This window comes from Amphiura filiformis, chromosome 3 (assembly GCF_039555335.1).
Source record: "Amphiura filiformis chromosome 3, Afil_fr2py, whole genome shotgun sequence".
Taxonomy (NCBI): domain Eukaryota; kingdom Metazoa; phylum Echinodermata; class Ophiuroidea; order Amphilepidida; family Amphiuridae; genus Amphiura; species Amphiura filiformis.
The window spans coordinates 73721225-73742805 of NC_092630.1; the positions used below are offsets into that span (position 1 = coordinate 73721225).

General features: G+C 36.0%; 1 protein-coding gene across 1 annotated transcript; it reads left to right on the forward strand.

Moving 5' to 3' along the window:
• The first annotated feature begins 17218 nt into the window (after window positions 1-17218).
• Window positions 17219-18397, forward strand: LOC140147488 (uncharacterized). Its single transcript, XM_072169265.1, has one exon. It carries the CDS (start codon window positions 17219-17221, stop codon window positions 18395-18397), a length of 1179 nt encoding a protein of 392 aa, XP_072025366.1.
• The last annotated feature ends 3184 nt before the right edge of the window (window positions 18398-21581 follow it).

Here is a 21581-nt window from a genome sequence, read left to right on the forward strand (position 1 = left end):
AACAAAATAAATTTACCCCGTTTCTAGAAACCACCTTTGCAATCAAATTTGAGCCCATTTGTTTGCATTACTTTATGGAACTTGACCAATGCTTTCAAACTCAAAACAAACCCTCTCCGACCCAGTCCCCATGTTGAATAAATGTAGACTTGCACCTGCATTGCTGAAAAGTCACTCAATTTTTTTCTTAACCATGATCTGTTCCTATGGGAAGTCTCAGTGAAATTGTTCAAAAGTCACCCATTTATCTCATTTACTTTTTTAATTATGACTTTTTAATTAACTCCGGGAAAATGACGTTTTTGAGTATTTCCGAAGCTACAGCTTCCGTTAAGGGATCTAAAATGAGCGTTTATTGCGTTTCGATAGTATTTTTTGTGGCACATGAGAGCACCTCAGACCTATCGAATTGTATTCTGAATACGAAGCATGTCTTTCTGATATCAAATAATTTTCATTTTTTGAAAATTACAATATAATACAAATTTTATGACAAATTATAAAAATTTGACATTTTTCGAATTTTTGATATATAACAGTCCTCGAAGTAACATATATAAATCTAATGATATATTCTTAAAGTGTATGTAGCAGGAGGAAAAGCCGACGGTCAATTGAAAATTTTGACCTTTCATATTGAAGATATGGATTTTTCCCCAAAAAGACCTAATTTTTTTTGGTGTTTTGGGAAAAAAAATCCATATCTTCGATACGAAAGGTCAAAATTTTCAATTGATCGTCGGCTTTGCAACCCACCTACATAGACTTTAAGTATAAATCATCAGATTTATAAAGTTTACTTCAAGTACTGTTAAATATCAAAAATATCAATTTTAATGATTTGCCATAAAATGTGTATTAAATTGCGAATTTCAAAATTCAAAATTATTTGATATCAGAATGACATTCTTCGTATTCAGAATGCAATTCGATATGTCTGATGTGCTCTAATGTCCCAAAATAAATACTGTCCAAACGTTCATACCCCAGCCCTTAATTACAATGATTTTTTTCAAACATAGTGACCCCAAAATAGTTCCTTTTGGTTTTAATAGTTAAAGAACATTCAAGGCTACTATCATACATCAAGAAATTATTTTCCTATAATCTTATATATCCATTTTAAGTTCAGATTTCCGGAAATTCCCTAAGATTTCCTAAACGGGAAATATACGATATCTCCGTAAGGGAAAGTGGTATGAAGGTCAAACAACCACCAAAATGTGTATATTTACCCACACTATAATGTCATGTCAATAACCAAATTTCAGCCAAAAGTGGATGTAAGGGCTTTTGCAACAGAGCTCTTCATTTGTTTCGTCTATATCATTTGTATATTGGCTGCATGTTTACTCAAAAGACACAGTATTCTTTCCCATCTTCGAATATCCGCACTTTATCCTTTACCACAAATCAAATAATGGTTTGAATCAACAATTGTACCTGGTTGCTTCCTTGTTCAAATGTCAATCAATCTATCAATCAATCAAGTAAATGTGATGTGCCATGAGTAATTTAATTTCCCCTTTACCATGTAATCACAGTAAACAAAGTCAGGACTATTAGCATGAAAGTTCATTTGTATTGGTTATCCATATAAAGATTTTAACTCTTGATCTCATCAATACAAATATATTCACCTCCGTAATTTTCAGCTGTTGCTACTACAGCCTTCTTCAGCGGTCTGACCCGATCGGACAAAGTCCGAATTTGGATAGGGAGCCCCGCTGGTTCGAGAGGGGAGTTAAGTTAAGGAAGCCATACACATCAGGGCCAACCTACACCACATTTCGCCATACTGCATTCTAGAAACGCTTGCTGTTAGAATAAGAAAAATTTTAATGCTAAATTATTGCACATTCTAGGGAAGCGTGGTTACCGTTTTGAAATAACCGAGTGAGAGGGTTTTCAAGAAAATATTTTTCCTGTCAAAACTAAAGCATCCTCTGTATAAAAGAAAATATGAATATTAACTGCACATCATATATAACGATTTGTGATACCCAATTGTGGCACATTTGATGTCGTTTATGAGCCAGAGAATTTTATTTCAATTTTATATACGCCAAAATATTTTTTTAATTGAGCAAGAATAAGGATAGGAAAAACGTTGAAAATTCTATGTATAAATAACATTAGACCCGGCAAAAGATTACTGTTTCGTTTTTATGGTAATCTAATCTTTTATTTCCTGAAAAAACATTTGGGGTCTAAAATGGATTTTTTATGTAATTGATAAAAAAACATCGAACGTGTATACAAGAAAAAATGGTAGGTTCCTCTATAGTATTTTACTGACCATGGAAATGTACTGACACCGTGCGAGCACATGTCAAAATCGATATAATGTATTGTCCATATAGACGCGCATTTATCATGTTTATTGTCGGATTAACAACAATTGAGCGCTATTAATACACATTAATGTTTTTAGGCAAATAAAATTCCAAAATATGGTACGTTTTCTGCTTTTGCTTGTCACGTGGTAGGCCTATATTGAAGTTGCGATTATATCATCAAATAAGTTTCAAATGGATTCCATCAAGACAAGTGGCCGAGTGGTCTAAGGCGCTAGGCTCATAGAGCATATCCAAAGCGGCGTGGTGCGCCGTGAGTTCGAACCCCGCCTCTGCCAAACTTTAAAAGAAGTAAAATTTTTTTTATTTTTAAATTTCATATTGGGGAAATGTGACTGGGAGAATTTATGTATGGCGTGGAGTGGTGTGGGGCCAACCAACCATCTCTGAACAAGGACGGAGGGCACTGCAAAGGTCTATGACCATGATGACCCGATTTACTGATTGGTGAGCAATTATCTACCAAGTAATAAGGCCAGGCTGATAGGAAAAATACACTGGATATTTCACTACATCCAATCAAAACGGAAATTCGGACAAAACTCCGGGGGGGCACTTCAATATGAAAAGGTATATAGGTGTAGGGCTGGCACTTTCGCACTAAGGGGCATTCGGTGAGAGCAAAATGTAAAAAAATATGGGGTCATTGGATGAGAGCACGATTTTTGACATTCGGTGAAAGCAAAATGTAAAAAATATGTGGTCATTGGGTGAGAACATGACCTTTTTTGTAAATGGAATCTTTGGGTGAGAGCCGAAACAGCCCCGCAAAAACCTCGAAAATCGAATTTCTAGTTCTAAATGGCTTCAAATGTCATTGTTTTTTTCAAAATAAGTAACAAAATCAGTGATAAATGAAAATTGCTGTTCAAATTGAACTGTAAGGGTCTTTGGGTGACAGATCAAATGGAAAAATAAGTGGTCTTCGGGTGACAGAGCATGTGTTCGTAAAAAAATATGGGGTCTTTGGGTGACAGCGATGCTGAAAAAGGGGGTCTTAACAGCCATACATACGCGTCACCTCCAAAGTTGGAGTGCCCCCCGGGACTAAACTATGATATATAGCCCGAATGATGTGCCTTGAATGAAAGTTGAGACAAATCTTTCATTATAGCGAACTACCGTATATTATTACTTTGAAAAGCTAAACAAGAAATGTTTACAACACCATGGATGAAATTCATGTTTCATAATTTTACATTGACAAGTACTTGGAATGCTAGTAATTTTGTGTGTGTAGCACATGTACAACTAACCGGGTTGGAAATGTTGTTACCACGAATACCACCAATGACATACTATAAGCTAAATTGAAAAATGTGTTTTAAATAGGTCTACATTTAATTTATACTTAATTTATACTTGTACAAACAAAGGGATCAATGGAAATCACATCCACCGAATTTCGCATCAATCCAACAATCTATATTCAGACGACTTTGTGATTACGTTTTATGACATGACTTTGAACATTCTGACAATCCAACAATATAAACTTATTCCACCTCAGGCTCAGATGACCTTTTAACAATTATAATCAAAAAGACTGATTACTCAATCCCAGGGGCTCCCTAGCTCAATTCAATCTTTATTTTCTGAATGTGTTGATTATAATAATTGTTACTAAACTGCCCAGTTGCTCTACCAAAATGTATAAAACCAAAGCAACTATCTACCCCAATTACTGGTGCTTTCAAAACGGCTTCCCCTCGCAATCGTGCGTGACCATTAGTGACCAGTGTCCAGCAGGAAAATTAACAGCCGGCCTTGTCCATATAATCGATTAATAATTGTCAGGATCGTCCAGTTGACTACAGTGATATTTATTTATTCATACAAAATACTGCCCTGTCTTATTAAATATCGAAGTCAATATAAAACGTAATTTCAAGCCATTTGACTGAATTTACAAACAGTTTATAAAAGATTATTGTTGAACGAGACACTGAATTAGAAATAACATTGCAAACGGTACGAGAATAAGTTTGCAGGTTGTGATGGTCTAGTGGCTAAGGCCATGCCTGAAGTGCGAGAGGTTGGAAGTTCGAACCCTACCGTAGCGTTTTTTTTGTTTTTTTGAAAATATTTATGATAGTAGTAAACAACTTCAGGTTTCTGATCATTTGAAGCAGAAATAATGAGGTAAAATGAAAGAAAGCATTTTTTTTTATCTTTTCAGCTTATGGTGTTCTATTGAAGATAATTAAAGTTACTCTAGACAACGAAACGCTGATTCCAATTATGTGTATGTCTGGGTAGGGTGTAAGAACGGTGAAAATTACAAATAATATTATGCCAAAATATCAGGTTTGACATTCGTAAATTATGGCTGACGCTATCTTATTTTTTAATATGTAGGCCCAACAGAACAAGAGAGAAAAAAAATCGAAATACTGTAGGATTCGAAACTTCAACCTCTCGCACTTCAAACCACGGCGTCAACCACTAGACCATCACAACCTACTGTACCATACTCGTATCTTTTGCAATCTTATTTCTCATTCAGGGACTCGATCAACAATAATATTTTTAAAACTGCTTTTAAGTTCAGTCAAATGAGATGATATTACTTTTTATATTGACTTCAATATTTTGTAAGTCAATGCAGTATTTTGCTTGAATAAATAAATATCACTGGAGTCAACTGGACGATTCTGACGATTATTATTTGATATAATGACAAGGCCGGCTGCTATTTTGCTAGTGACACTTGTCACTAACGGGACACGCACGATTGAGACACGGGCCGTTTTGAGAGTAACTTTCCAACCTACGACTAGATTATTCCACCAATCATTTTCGCTGAAAATTTAATACAAGCTCAAGTTAGTTAATATCTATCATTACAGAAAAGCATACGACCGGCGTTTGCTCATAGTTGTAGATATAACCATTTTGGTGATCGTGACATGCAATTTTTTCATTTTCCCGGCCACTTTGGACATGTTCAAGCTTCTTTATTTTCAATATTATTCAACTTTTACTCGTTTTTTGTTCTTTGCACAAATGTTTGGTATCTTATCCGTGATCATGGTACGCAATTTAAGCAAAAAACGACCCGTGTCTGCCATTTCTGGAGTTATTTCGCTAAAATATGTTTGCCGGCCAAATTTTCAACATTTAGTTACGTAACCCGTGTTCACCAACCCGTAAAAATTTTCTATCGAACAAAAGATGTCACGAAGTTGCCGTCGTACTGAGAACAAACAATCATATATTTAGAAAGATATAGCAAACTTTCCATGATAGAGATTGGACCCAAGACAAAGTACACCCAAATTAAGTGTCAATTCAGAATTATCCAACCATGGTGGAAAATACACCCAAATTAAGTGTCAATTCAGAATTATCCCACCATGGTGGAAAAAGTTGACCCCCCAATGCTCACGGCCATGTTGAGACCTGTCAAACGAAAATCTTGCACTAGAAGACTAAATTTCACGCATAAGTTTAATATCGCGATTAAAAAAAATACAGCATCAAGCATTATGTTTTTTCTGATATTTACTAAAAATATGAGAAGTATTGCTTTTCATTTGGCTGAGAAATTTAATTTTTAAAGTGAAAAGGCTCGCAATTTTGCTTAATATTTCAACACCGATTAATTAGTGCCTAATTAAATGCCTGAGTGAGCCTTGAATAACAATGGGATGGGACATTGTGATTTTCCACAACTTCCCGCTCAATATTGCTTGAGAATTCCCAACATGAAACGAAAGAACATCCAATTTCCTGTCGGAATGTACAAAATTGGGAATTCCAAAAGCGTTTTGGTGTAAAACTCCAATTTCCAAATGTACACCCTAAATTTTTGGCTGGAAATCCAATTGTTATGTTATGTTATGGTTGGTTCGGGAAATCTAAAATAATTTTGCGAAATCACACATGGGAAATCACACATTGTTTTGTTAAATTTAACTTTGTCATTGGAAGGTGTGTGGAAACTTTCAGGAATAGCCCAAAATAGCAAGAGTGACTGGCGTTCTGACCGGGCGTTCTGAGTATTTATATTTTGTGTAATAAAGCATGCCCTTCATTTCTTTAGAAATGTGTGGATTTCTCAGTATAGATTATAATAAACAGGCGTATTTTTATGCCACATCTTTTGCTCTTCTTGGTGCGCAGAAAGGCAACAAATTGAATTCGTTGTTGTCATTCGGAGAATGAATCGATAAACGTTAAATACGGTATAAATAAACAAAAACGTTACATTGTTCGGAGTATGAACCGATAAACGTGAAATATAGTAGTACAAGACTTGCACAAAATGGTACGGATTTTCCACAGATAAAGATATTATATATAAGTCATGCTCCTCGTCTGCAAGTAGTATCATAACAACCTGAACTGAGTTCGACTGATGGGTGCCACTTTTTTGTTTTGATTTGGATCTGGTCGCGGGCTCACACAAGGTAAGTTGAAAACTCCATGTAGGTCTACTAAAATGACGTGTGCCTTGAATTGTTATGGCCATATGTCACAAGTTTGGACCCTGGGGATGGAACCCAAAGGCTGGCGGCGTAACATTGTTCTTGAACAAATGAAATGATAATGATGTTTTCAAAATGAAGATGAATAATTGCACCCTTCATATTCATCATTATCATAAGTCGGCTGTCTTTAACTATGTCGATCTTGGCTGCAGCATCCCTTCAGTATCTCCCAAGAGGTGCTGGACATATTGTAAGTACAGTGTGCGCGACCGTCCCGGTTTCCACTTCCCATGTGGTGGCATATAAAGGGCATATTCTTTCACAGGCTTATCGTCTTCAAGACGCAGTATATGGCCGAGAAATTTGAGTTGATAAACCTTGGCTGTGGAAGATTCCAACAGGGCAATATCATCAGCAAAATCCAGGTCATTCAGCATCTGATACCCAGTCCGCATGGCTCTTGCTTTCCAATAACTTTCTCAGCAACTTCACGAACCGCTGTTTCAAAGGTCTCATATCAGAGATGGGTGTGGCGTCATTCATGCTTAAGACCTGGAATCTGTTTGATAGCTCCAGCTGAAATTCTTCCTTTGAATCAGGATCTTGCAACTTCTTCCAGTTAAATTTTGGTCTCTTGCAAGGTTTGCCTTTGCTTGTTCGCAGACTGGCAGCTAGACGGACGCTCACAATACGATAATCGGAGTCCACTTCTACTGAGTTAAATGCTCGACAGTTGCGGAGAGAATTGATCAACTTGCTGTTTATTAGAATGTGATCTAACTGTGCATGGGTTGATTCAGCTGGATGGGTCCAAGTCCAGAGACGGTTCCTGGGTTGTGGGAATCTCATCTGACTGTACTCCTGGCAAGTGTTGACCAGACACTCACATTGTCATTGGTTGAATCATGGTAGCCAAGGATGGGAAAGATGACTGTCTGTTCCTATTCTGGCATTAAAATGTCATGTGATGTGATGGTGATGGATGTCGTGCCTCTTCATACCATCCATAATTATGTACCTTTTGTAATTTCTTCTTGTTAATTAGATTCATGAGCACGTTTAGAGGCTAGGCTTCTATATATGCAAGACCAGCCAATTTTCAGAATTGCAAGTAGTTAGTCTAAAAATGACAAACAAAGAGATATTGTAGGTCTATTCTTTCTAGTTTGGAATGATTATTTATAACTGATAGCAGTTACTGGAAAGTATTTCATCAGCTACTTAGCAGTTAGGACGCGGGACTACCAATTCTTTAGAAATGCATAGTCGCGCTAAAAGTCGATCGATACATGTTAAAATCAGCACAATTCTGAGATACACCTTTTTGCTATGAAATTTATTTTCTCGGTCAAATATAAAGCAATCTTTTTTTTTCTTCAGTAATGTCAGTTAAAGACATAGTGCTTGGATATACATTTTTTTAAAAATCCTGGTGTTAAAATTCAAGCATCATATTTTGTCTTTTAGTGTGATATTTTTGATTTTTATAGGCCTTTAGTTCGCCCGTGAGCTTTTTACGGAATTCATTTTTAGCGTCTCAAACTAATATAGTTTGCTAAAGAAAGATATTTCCCACCTCTGTAAAGCACATCGTGTGGGTCTATATTATAGTTTTGTCAGAATTTCCGTTTTTATTTTACCCTTTTTCCCTTTGTGCTCCGAAAATGTCAAACTCAGTACTTTATCTCGAGAACAACCAGCAGAAATAATCGATATTTCAATTGTTGTCAACCAGGTCCCTTTTCCATTGAAAACCAGGATTGCCTGACCAGCGATTTGGTAGCCCAAATCCCCAATTCTGGTAAATGAGGTGAATTTTGGAAATTTGCTCCCGTGATAGCCTGCAATTTCAATTTATAGGGGCTATGGATTCCATGATTATGAAAACCATTTTGTCTGTTTGTTTGTTTGTTTATTTACCTAGGATGAGGTCCTTGGGAAAATCCACTGTCCAAACCTAGAAAAATTCGCGTGTTATTAGAGGGGATTTTAATTTTCTGTCCCTCCTATCTCCAGGTGAATTTTGAATGACCCCCCCCCCCCCCCATCGCGGGTTGGCATTTTCATTACACCCTTCAGACTTACGTTCGGGTTTGTGTAGGCCTATTTGTCATAATTTAGCGCTATAGGACCTACTTTCTAAATGTAGGCTATAGCTATAGCCGTGCTATATAAATATTATAAGGTACCGGTATGTAATATTATGTAGGCCTATGGGGGTGGGGTGGGTACTCAACACATTTTAACCATGACTTACAATGCAAGGCTCATTGTTGCCATAAATGATTTTTCCTTTAGGTCATTATAATAGGTTGTTATAAACTTCCATGTTTAACCTTGTATTGTTTTGGCTGCTTCATTATGACTTTCAGTGGGTTTAAGCAATTTCAAACAAACACAAACAAAAGGCACTATACCCAGTCACCTTCATGACAATTGAAACACTAGGTAACTTCTATTTGCTATATTGAAGTTCTGGCAACACTGTATCCAGGCCGGGCACCCAGAGATATCGATCCACAATGCTAGTATTAGCCTAAGATTTCACTCGTGGATTTGAAAATTTTTTAGCTGGTAGTCAAAAATTATGGAATCAAAACGGAAATTCTGACAAAACTATGATATATCGCTCACGGTGATGTGCGTTAGAAAGTTGGGAAAAATCCTTCTTTAGCGAACTATATTACTTTGAAAAGCTAAAAGATTGATCCAAAAAAAGGCTCGCGGGCAGAGTTGAAGCCTATCAAAATCGAAGATTTGAAAAAAAAATACAGTATCAAGCATTACAGTTTTTCCTGACATTTACTGAAAAAATGAAAATTATTGCTTTTCATTTGGCCGAGAAAATTTTTTTTTACAATGAAAAGGTGTAACTCAAAATTGTGTTCATTTGAATACCAAATTAGATCGTTTGTATTGCCTTATTAAATGACTGAGTGAGCCTTGCAGAACAATAACAATCGGTAGTCCCGCGTCCTAACTGTTAGCACTAATCAAACTTTTTGAATAATTTATTAGGTCTGATAATGAAGTAAATCTTTATCAACTTGTATACATAGAAGCAAGCATCGCACCCTATGTAAAGTATATATTTTCTGGTGGGCCTTTACAAGCTCTGTTTGATTTTGTGGTCCTCCGATTTAGAAAATACTCCTGAAAACTGCACTCCAAACTATACCACATGTTTATCAAAAAGTAATTGTTACACCCTGTATATCTTCTAGTACACTCTGAATATTTAGGTTAGGTCATTGTAATCTCCGTTCTTTATGCTTTCCAGCAATGTATATATGTAATTGGTACATAAAATGGTATAAGCATTCATCTCAAAATTCATGTTTTCAGCTATGAAAATAGTATGTCACGAAAGAGGACCACATCTTGAGACACATGACCATATTATCTTTTCAGTTTTCGTGTTCGGATCTTATTGTTATGTTGAAGTGGTTAGTCCTGCTGTGTGATAAACCCGTTATTCTAGTCATTTGTCGCTCACTGAAAAGTTGAAGGAAGTGTATTTTCGTTTTCGGCCTCGTAGTGTTGTACTGTTGTGCTCATTCTGGCATGAAAACTCGAGGTGAGAGGGTACGCGCTCATCTAGACAAGAAGTGTCTACATTTTACGGTCTTAAATTCGTGGGAAAATGCACGCCTACAATTGACTTGTTGTATTAGCGCCTAGACGGGTGTTCCTCGTAAAAATAGTGTAGCATCGAAGTATATTAAGCAGTGTTGCCACGAAGTAGTATTTTCATTTTGTGGGCATATTTGCCGTAGAAGTGATGATGTAACAAGATTAACTACCATAGCAATACGTTTAACCAATTTTTGAATATATCGCACTACACTTGTACGTTCACGCGCTACCTCTGCCGTTGATGTCAAAGAACCGGGATAAAGACCTGGATCGTAATTCTATAGAATATTCATATCATGCTGATCATTCGCACCTGTAAGATTAGTATCTTTGAAAAGAACGGTATTGTATTCAATCTATGATTACAGACACACACAGGTGATGAGTGCAACCTGCTTGTAGTGCAGGGCGATATATCCCAAAATTGTTTATTGCTATGGTAGGGCCTACCTTATTTAATCCTATTACATCACCACTGGTGCGTCAAACTTCACGACTCGTCGGTCATATGATTCTCTATGGGGACGAAACGGTGAATGATTTGCCTAATATACAGGGTGTATCAAAATAAAGTATACAGTTTGAAAAATGCCACTAGATTAACAAGTATGAGGGGATTCGATTTGGATGGTTTGGGGACTTCTGACGAGCTGGAGCTTGGACGTCGGTGCTCAAGGAATCTGGCTTTCAAAGATCGTTCTGTTTCGCCAATACAAGATTCTGTGTTTCCCTGATAAAGGATAAAATACACCGGTCCAGCTATGTCTTCTTTTTCAGTCTTGTCCTTTGGTGAAACAAGTAACTGGAAAATGTAGAGATGCGGTATTTCTCAAAAGAGACAGAAACGTTCAATGACTTGACTACAAGATTATCAGAGCAAAGTAACAGCAGTGCTTCTACTCAAAATTCCAGCAAAATAACTTCTAGTGATTCTTCTACAAATCGAGTGGTAATCAAAACCCAACTACGTAGCCCAGACAGTCGTCTGTCGAGATCCATCAGGAACAGTATGTTACAGTCCAGAGACGTTTTGACCAGAACAATGTTGGTTCATATTTGCATCCAAGGTTGGTGAAACGTCACCACAACATATCACTCATTCATTTTTTGGGGTCAGACATGGACTTCTTGAAAAAAAAAAAAAAATACGCGGCTTCTTTTTGCTTCTTTTAACATTACTATTATTTGCTGTTAGAAAATGACCACAATTCTTACTTGTTCAACTACTGAGCTGCTATATTTGTCGCTTATTTATTTATAGCCAAAATTTTGCTAAAAAGTAATGCATAAATGTTCATGGTACTTTTATTTTGCAGACTGTAGACTTGAAACTTGGTTAAAGTGTTTCTAATGTGTTATAACACAGGGTGTATCGAAATGTTTGGTACCCACCATTTCTGATGTTTATTGAAAAGCCATTGTTTACCATGTTTACTACCATTCCTAATGACTAAGATCCATTTTGTTCCAATTTTCTCACTTTCAGGTTACAGCAAAAATGGATAAACCCACTGAATCTGGGTGTGAAGAAGCTACATCGTGGAGCATTGTTTCAACTATTTTGACCAAAATCTATGCAGTATTTGGTGCAATTATTATACTGGACAATATTTTCATTATTGTAGCAATCGTAATGACTAGGTCTATGCGCATAACACTATATCTTTATTTGGTGAGTCTTGCCGCTGTTGATATGCTTGTAGGCTGGAATGCTGTCTTAGTCGTAGTAAGCCCCTTGATCTCCAACAAGTCATCATTTTGGAGAACATGTGCAATTATACAAACATTGGATACGTTTGTCAGCCTGGCATCTTTCAATCACTTTACACTTATTACGATTGATAGACTTGTATCCGTCATTTGTCCTCTGAAATATCGCGAGATAACCAATGGATCACTTTTGAAAACATATCTTTTACTTCTTGTTATTTGGCTATTTACTGCATGGGAGACACTTGTCATTATTGTATTATGGCAAGATAATAATTCATTTACACAATGCAAATGTGGGAAGGAAGTAATCTACGGAAATCATGTAAAACAATACGTCAAATACCTTGCGTTTCGCTTTATTAGCTCGCACTTATTTATGTGTATTAATTATGGATTGATGTATAAACATATGGTAATCGGTTGGGTTAAAGTTCACCCTGAAATATGCACTGACAGTCCCGTCACAATTAAGTTATCTTCAACTTCGAATGAGACACCTGTAGAAAGGCAAAGACGTCCAGCCACTATTGCAGCTGCTCCTAATTCACGATTCTCAAGAATTGATGCCAAAGCTCAAGTAGGGAAAAGCTTATATACGACGAGTGTTTTGGAACAGATACGGGAAGATGTAGAAATGCGGCATTTCTCAAAAGAGACAGAAACTTTTAAGGATTTGAATACAAGACTATCAGAGCAAAGCAACAGCACATTTAGTGATTCTACTCAAAATTCTAGCAAAATAACATCCAGTGATTCTTCTACAAATCGAGCGGTAATCAAAACCCAACTACGTAGCCCAAGCATTCGTCTGTCGAGATCCATCAGGAACAGTATGTTGCAGGCCAGAGACGTTTTCACCAGAACAATGTTGCATAGAAACTGGAAATTCGCTCGGATAATGATCATGGCTATTACGGTATTTACAGCGTGTTATTTACCAATAGAAATATACTATTTTTACTACACATTTTCAGATGTTTCAATACCCTCATACATAGAAAGTATTTGTCAAATGCTTGTTTTATTTAACAGTAGTATTAACCCAGTAATATATGGTCAGTCTTTGCCACAGTTCTCTAAGGCGTGCAAGCAGATATTCAGTGGCATTCGATTTCGTTGTTCATCATGTTCAAGGATGGAGTCAACAGGACGAGTAAACTAATAAATGAGATGAAACACAGAGCAATCATTGAAGAGCAGAGTTTACATGCAAAACGCCATTTATGCAAAAGGCTCCCAATGATATTGTTTTGTTATATAAAATAATAATACCTTTTTACTCATGAATCATGGATGTGTCGGGTTGAAGAAATTACCGGAGTTAGAAGACAAAGGTCCGTCAAGGTCTGGGAACACAGAAGGAAGAAAGGTCACGTGGCTACCCCATAAGGCACCGGATGACATTGAATCACACCAAAAAGTTCTCTTATGTGTTCATTATGTGTTTAAATGCTATTATATCCTTTATGGAGTTCACGTGAGCATATGTGACGTGTCATGTCAAAAGTAGACACTTTTGGGCAGGATCGTGAATGGAGAAATAGCCAAAAATCTTCCAGGGGGCGATTTTTTCACAATTTGGGTTTGTTGCAAATTTGTGATATTATTAATGTTAAAATATTGTCTGATAGTTTCAGACCGGAATATAACTGGCATCTTGTATTTTTTGAGAAATTTTTTCAAGGTAATTCCCACCCTCAACATTGTCAATAACATTTTTAAAGGCCGATATCTCAATTTCCAACTTTATAATACCATGACTTACGAACTCAATATCTTCGCTTAGGAAGGTCCGATTTCATTGGAGCAAACGGCGTTGTGGAGCAAAATATCTCTATATTTAAGATATGTAAAAACCTCAAAATTAATAACCTGCCCAAAAGTGTCTGCTTTTGACATGACACGTCACATATTATTATAATTGAAATTTCGGAGTACTCCAACCCTTGCAAGTCGTTACCCATCCTTGACTCTTATTTTCGTCCAATCACCACAGCCGAATTCCATGCAATCATTTTCCGGATACCTTGCAGAAAGCAATTACAATCTTTGGCAACCATTATAAAGGCATTTGGACTAGAGTTTCTTCGTCTCTGCATTCAAACGGATTAATACTTTTGTTTGGCCAGTACGCAGGCATAACATTACAGGAGATGTTAATTAGTGTTGCAATGATGATTATGGTTATATATATTATATATAACACTCGGGCAAAATGCAAGTAAGAAACAACTTGATGATTGTGGTTATATAAAACACTCGGACAAAATGGAAGGAAGTAATTACTTGCTGTACAATGGCTATTGATTCACTATTAAAATCGAACCCACAAACTTTTGCCACTGTAATTACACAAACAAATAAAGTTCTTTATTTTATATTTATCTTGATTCGTTTATATTGCTGCATGATTACGCAAAAGAGACAGTAAAGTAGTATTTCCCATCTTCAGATATCCTCGCAAAAAGTTACTTTATCCTTTATCACAAACCAAATAACGATTTTTGTACCTGGTTGCTTCCTTGCTCAAATATCAATCAATCTATAAATCAATCAAGCAAATGTGACCGTCCACCACAAACCAGCCGTATAGTCGGCCCGGTCAATTTTGTTTTATTTCGTGTTTAGAAAATATATATCATAAGCCTTAAGATGTTATATCATTTGACTTCAAACGATATCCAGAAGCGGGGTTATGGTTTGTTGAACTTTGCTCCTTCAACAAAATGGTACCTTATTTCGGTTCTACATGTGTCTCTTTTTCCACATTGCTGGTAATAAATATCAAACAGTCATAATAGGCGGTCATTTCAAATCATCCCCAAGTCAACGAGGTTCAGGAATGTCATGTCATTGGTAACTGTTGGTTGTACATAGCTAGACAAAATACAATGCTTTGTAACCCACTACTTGAACAGGATTTAGCCAAAGTAAACAAAGCTCCAAAGACTAGAGCTAATTAAGAATCATATAGACATAGGTAGAAGCTTATAATCCTCTTCAACAATAGGCTTATTGATTGGTTTAAAAGGTGTTTGACTGGCACTAGCAAAAATGAGATACATATAGCACCAACTTGAGGTACCTATGAATTCGACCTTCAGGCGCATTTTACACTGTAGTTCATAATACAATTTGCAGACCTTACGGCCGGTTTGTGGTGGCCGGTCACAAATGTGATGTGCCCTGAGTAATTAAATTTGATCATTTATCTTTGTTTGCTATTTGAGCAACTTCATGAAAGTTGGGATTCCCCTTTACCATGTAATCACAGTAAACAAAGTCAGGACTATTTATGGATGGGGAATTCCCGATAATGTAAAGTGGATATGACATCATTTTGGGAAAACCCCTGGAAGTGTTGTAACGTGAACGGTTAATGTTGATTAGGCTTGAGAATTTCCAGATTATATCATATGTTTTGAAGATGCAAATGAAGTAATTGGCTATTCATATAATGTGACAAGTATATAAGAAAATGTAAACATCATTTTAGAGGACAGAGATTTTGACAGTATTATTGTCAGTCCATATGCCTTCAAAGAATGGTAATTGCGAACCAGGAATATCTTATGTAGTCAATGCCTCATTTCAAATATATAGTTTTAGTTTTGGTTTTGGTTTTGGTCACGTGGTTTCCTATTGTCCTGCCTAACCACTTGAATCATAAGATATCGAACTCATTGTTTCTATCTTTTGTTTAAAACCGAACATTTGTGTCAGTCAGTTTCGGTTTTGGTTTCAGTTTCTTATAAGTGGTGTGGATCGTAAAATTATTTGATTTGAAGTTACCTACTCTAAGTATACAAAAGAAATGTTTAAATTTCGCAGTGCAATATTCACGACGAGAGAAATCGAGCATGGTAATCTACATTGAAAGACGTGGTTTACAAAACCGAATAAGTCTAGGCTAATTCACCTGTGAAAAAATATAGACCATCGAAATATTTGCATTCGACATTACAAAAGGGGTCACTATTGTAATTGTATAGGTGCTATAAACAAAATCGATTCATGTCCTTAATCCCATGTACCAGAATCGATGGAAGGCCATTATATGACCTCTAATAACCTAATGACTTTTACTGAAGCAATTTTTACTGCAAAAGTAGAAGATAGAGGGAAAAGAGATTGTGTGGGGTGTGTGTGTGTGTGGGGGGGGGGGGTGGTTGGAGGGCAAGGGGGATATGGGCCGGGAGAGAGAGAAACAGATGAGAGAGAGCATTGGAAGTGAAAGAGAAGGGGGAGGAGAGCTCGAGATGAAGATATCGAATGTAGGGGAGGAGGAGGGGGAAGGGGTAATTTAAGGAAGAGGTGGTTATATAGGGAGGGGAGCCCCCTCTTAAAGAGGTATGGGGTGTGCTTCCCGGGGATGATAAACTAATTCATAATCAAATCATCTCCATGCATCGTTTATGTTTCATACAAACAAACAAATCCCCCACCCCGCCCCATCCTTCAATATACGCGCATGTATATGATTTCTAGGCCTAGAACTCGTGAGTGTAATATGCCACCTACCTTCGACAGAGAGCATCAACTGTCGTCCGCGGGATAGATTTCCGATATCAATCATAATAATAATTATGTTAGCACAATAGGCTATTGTATACTTCTGGTTATATACCCTATACTGTGTCCTTCCAGCATAATAGTGTTATGATTGCAAACCAGATCAGCTCTACTTTTTAATCCCTTGATTTTTGGTTTCTAAACAAAAGAGAAACCAAAACTAAATATTTGAAATGAGGGAATGTACTACTATCCAGTAATAACTAATCTTCTTATTGATTGTATGAATTCTTGTGGGTTTACTCAAGTGCTTAATGAGGCTTCTTATGTTACTCGTAATGGTAATGAGCACTTCCTTGATCTTGTGTTTGTATCTGATCCATTGTATGTTAAGTCGTAACTTCTTTCAATGTAAATGATAAGTGTGATCATAAAGCTATTGTATTGAATCTTAATTTGAATACATTGAAAAGTAAGGCTGTTGATAAACCTGTTTTCTGTTTGAATAGGGCTAATTTTGGAGAAATGCGTGATATTATTTCAAGTAGCCCATGGAATGTTTGTAATATGATTGATGATATAAGTAACAAATGGGATTTTATTGAGCATAATATTAATGCTGCTGTTGATAAAACTGTTCCTAAGAAATTTGTTAAGAAGGGTAAGTCTGTTCCTTGGATGACAAAGGATATTAGGAAGTTATGTACAAGAAAGAAGCTTATGTACAGGAGGTTTAAGAAATCTGGTAGTCATGTTGCCGAGCAACAATTTAAAGAGTGTAGTAAGAATTTGAAAAAAGCTATTCGGACTAGTCATTGTAATTATTCTCTTGGTATTTCCAAACTAGCCAGGAGTAATCCTAAGAAATTTTGGAATTATGTAAGATCTAGTTCTAAGGACTCTTCCCAGCTTTCATTTACTACTGATAGTGGTGATTTGACTGACCCCGATGATATTGCTTGCGCTTTTAATAAGCATTTCTCAAGTAACTTTGGGACATCTTCTACCATTGATGTGAATTGTCTTCCTGACTCTCCCCCTCATGGTGGTGCTTGTCTCTCCTTTGACATGTTTTCTGTTGATGAAGTTGTTGATATTCTTAAGGGTCTTGATACCAACAAGTCTCCCGGTCCTGATAGTATTCTTCCTGTTTTCTTAAAATCATGTGCAAGTGAATTAGCTCCTGTTTTGTGTACCTTTTTTAATGAATGTATTTCAAAGGGTGAAATTCCGTCTGCCTGGAAGTGTGCAAATGTTGTGCCTATTTACAAAGGCGCTGGTAAGCCTAAGAATGCTATTTCGAGTTACAGGCCAGTTTCCTTAACAGCAATCCTCTGTAAGGCCATGGAAAGATTGGTTTGCAAACGTCTCCTCGGTTATCTTGATGAGCATGACATTCTTTCAGATAATCAATTTGGTTTGCGACATGGTAGGAATTGTGAGCAGATGTTGGCTAAATTTGGTCATTTTCTCGGTGGTAACCTTGATAACAGCAAATATTGTAATTTGGTGGATGGGATTTTTCTTGACTTTAGTGCAGCTTTTGATAGAGTAGATCATACAATTTGTTGCAAAAGCTTCATTACTACGGTATCAGGAATAATGAGCTCAACTGGATTCAAAGTTTTCTTTCTGGTAGAAAACAGAGAGTTATCTTTGGTGGAGCTAAATCTGATTGGGCTTCAGTCACATCGGGTGTTCCTCAAGGTTCTGTTTTGGGGCCCATCTTGTTTCTGTTATTTGTAAATGACATTAATGACAACCTGTCCTCTCCCTTATTTCAATTTGCTGATGACCATACACTTGTACGCTCTATTAGAACTTTTGAGGATCAAGTTGCACTGCAGAAAGATCTTGACACAATTCACAGGTGGACCATTGAGAACAAACTCCCACTGAATGCTTCTAAGTGTGCTGTTGTTCATTTTTCGAGGTCTAGGGCTTGCAGTCTTTTTTACATACAAGTTGGATGGTATTCCAATTAAGGTTGTTGATGAATATAAACTGCTTGGTGTTGTTTTCAATTCTTCCCTATCGTTCTCTTCACATGTTGATAAAATCTGTAAAAAGGTTTCTCGCCTGACTGGTTTTGTCATAAGAACTTCTCGCCATATGCACTTCAGTACTCTTCTGCATCTATTTAAAGCATTGATACTCCCTCATCTTACATACTGCGCTGTTATTTGGAATCTTTGTCAGACTGGCCTGCTTGATAGGTTAGATAAGAGTCAGAGAAAGATTTCTAAAGTTTTGATGTATAGAAAGAGTGTCCTTCTGATCTTTCATACGAGTCCAGATTAGATGAATTTGGATTACTTAAAACTTGTGACTTATTTGATTTGTTGAGGTTGATCTTCTGCTTTAAATTGGCTAATCGAATTGGTCCTTCTTCTTCTTTTTGCCAATTTTTTAAACCTTCTAAGGTTAAGGAGTTTAGGTATCTCCACCGTAGTTCTCATACCAATGCCTTTTTCAACTCTGTTTTTGTTTCCTTTCCACGTTTGTGGAATGAACTTCCCAATGATGTCCGCTCTGCGCCCTCCCTTACCTTGTTTAAGGCCAGGTGTAAAGAACATTTTATGATGTAAATTATGTTTTTCATATTCATAGGCCCACTCTAAGGCAATAACTTTGTTCACGTGTATTTTAAATTTTGTTGCTGCCTGCCTATCTTGTGCACTGTGACGCATCCTGTGTGCAAAAGTTATGTAATAGAGTGAGTCACTCATATATATATTTTTTTTTTTTTCATTCAAATGTTTTTGCTTTAATTAATGTGTATCTTGTATTTATATTATTATTGTTATTTTATGTACTTTAATATAATCCGGAAAGAAGAACACATTGTGCTTGGACTGTTTAGTCTACTTCTTCTTTCCTGGATTGTCATTTAAATTGCTTTTAATGTTTTTTTCATGTTTGTAATTTATGGCAATTGAAATAAATATTATAACGGAGAAGATCTAGAATACATTCAAGTGCTTACCTCTTCCGAGATAGTGAATATGTTCTTCTGTGAGTTCTGTCGACTTGCTGAAACAGCACATCTGTCAATGTAAGTGGAAACAGGGGAACTGTATGGAGACAGGTCTGTTTTCCATTAAAAATTGTGTCAATTTTGGATATTAAGGATTTTATATGCAAAGGATATAAAAGTGTTTAGTGGGCAGTGGCATTCGTTGAACAATGGACTGTATGGTTGAACAGTGATCTTCGCAGGACACGTGAATCAGGATCTACATCATAACTGTGAATTCAACAACAGGAAGAAGGCTGCTGTTTAATCAACACTATTATTTACTTTGTATTTATTTCACTCACAAGATTACGGGCAAAATTATTGTTAAATCTTAATTTACTTTTGATTAAGATTGAAATATTGTTAACTTAATCAAACAGTGTGTTTTGTTCTGAAGTGAATTTGGGTGAAAGGTGTTTTAGCCTTGAGTCATTAACGACTTGTAACATAATCAATTAATGCAATCAATCAAACTAACTTGACTGATCCATTGCACTTTATCTTACATGTAATCGTAAAACATTTTAATCCACTTTATCTAATCAATTACGTAACCAATCAATTAATCAAACCAATCAAACAAATATGATTGATCCACAAGTTTTTCATTCTTCAATACATGTTTTCAATTTTCCTGCATTTTAATCAAAAAAGACAGTTCAGTTAAGCAAAATTTCTCGTTTTGGGATAATTTCGCAGATGCATAACAAACTGTAAGTGGACACTCGCGAGTTTGATAGATCGGGTGATCAACAGTGATCAAGTGCAAGATTTATTGCTAGATTAATTAAGGGGTGGGGTATGAACGTTTGGACAGTATTTATTTTGGGACATTAGAGCACATCAGACATATCGAATTGCATTCTGAATACGAAGAATGTCGTTCTGATATCAAATAATTTTGATTTTTTGAAATTCGCAATGTAATACACATTATATGGCAAATCATTAAAAATTGATATTTTTGATATTTAACAGTACTTGAAGTAAACTTAATAAATCTGATGATTTATACTTAAAGTGTATGTAGGTGGGATGAAAAGCCGACGATCAATTGAAAATTTTGACCTTTCGTATCGAAGATATGGATTTTTTCCCAAAACACCAAAAAAATCCATATCTTCAATATGAAAGGTAAAAATTTTCAATTGACCGTCGGCTTTTCCTCCCTGCTACATACACTTTAAGAATATATCGTCAGATTTATATAATTTACTTCGAGGACTGTTATATATCAAAAAATTGAAAAATATCAAATTTTTATAATTTGTCATAAAATTTGTATTATATTGTGATTTTCAAAAATGAAAATTATTTGATATCAGAAAGACATGCTTTATATTCAGAATGCAATTCGATAGGTCTGAGGTGATCTCATGTCCCACAAAAAATACTGTCGAAACGCAATAAACGCTCATTTTAGATCCCTTAAATGCGTCATTCATTTATGCGCGTATATTTATTCTTTAATTGATATTTATCTTTAACTTCTCTTTCTACGGCATTTTTCAGTAGATATCCACGAAAAAAGCGTATTTCCAAAATTTTAATTGATTCCGATTTTGTGTTTGCGAGTTATGCATGATTAATGTGTACTTCACTATTGCAGTGATATTTTTAAATGTATAATTAAAATTACATTTCTTTTAATTAAAATTACATTTTGTTTAAATGGCACTTGCAACCAGAACAATTGCAGTAAAACACAGACACAGTGGCTGGTTTTTATCATATTTGTATCCAAGGTTGGTGAAACGTCACTACAACATAATTATCACTCATTCATTTTTTGGGTGAGACACGGAAATACTCGGCTTCTTTTAGCTTCTTCTAACATTACCATTATTTACTGTTAGAAAATGACCACAATTCTTACTTGTTCAACTACTGAGCTGCTATATTTTTCTATAT

Coding starts and splice junctions, on each gene's coding strand:
- LOC140147488 (XM_072169265.1), top strand. CDS start 17,219: ATGATTGATGATATAAGTAACAAATGGGATTTTATTGAGCATAATATT.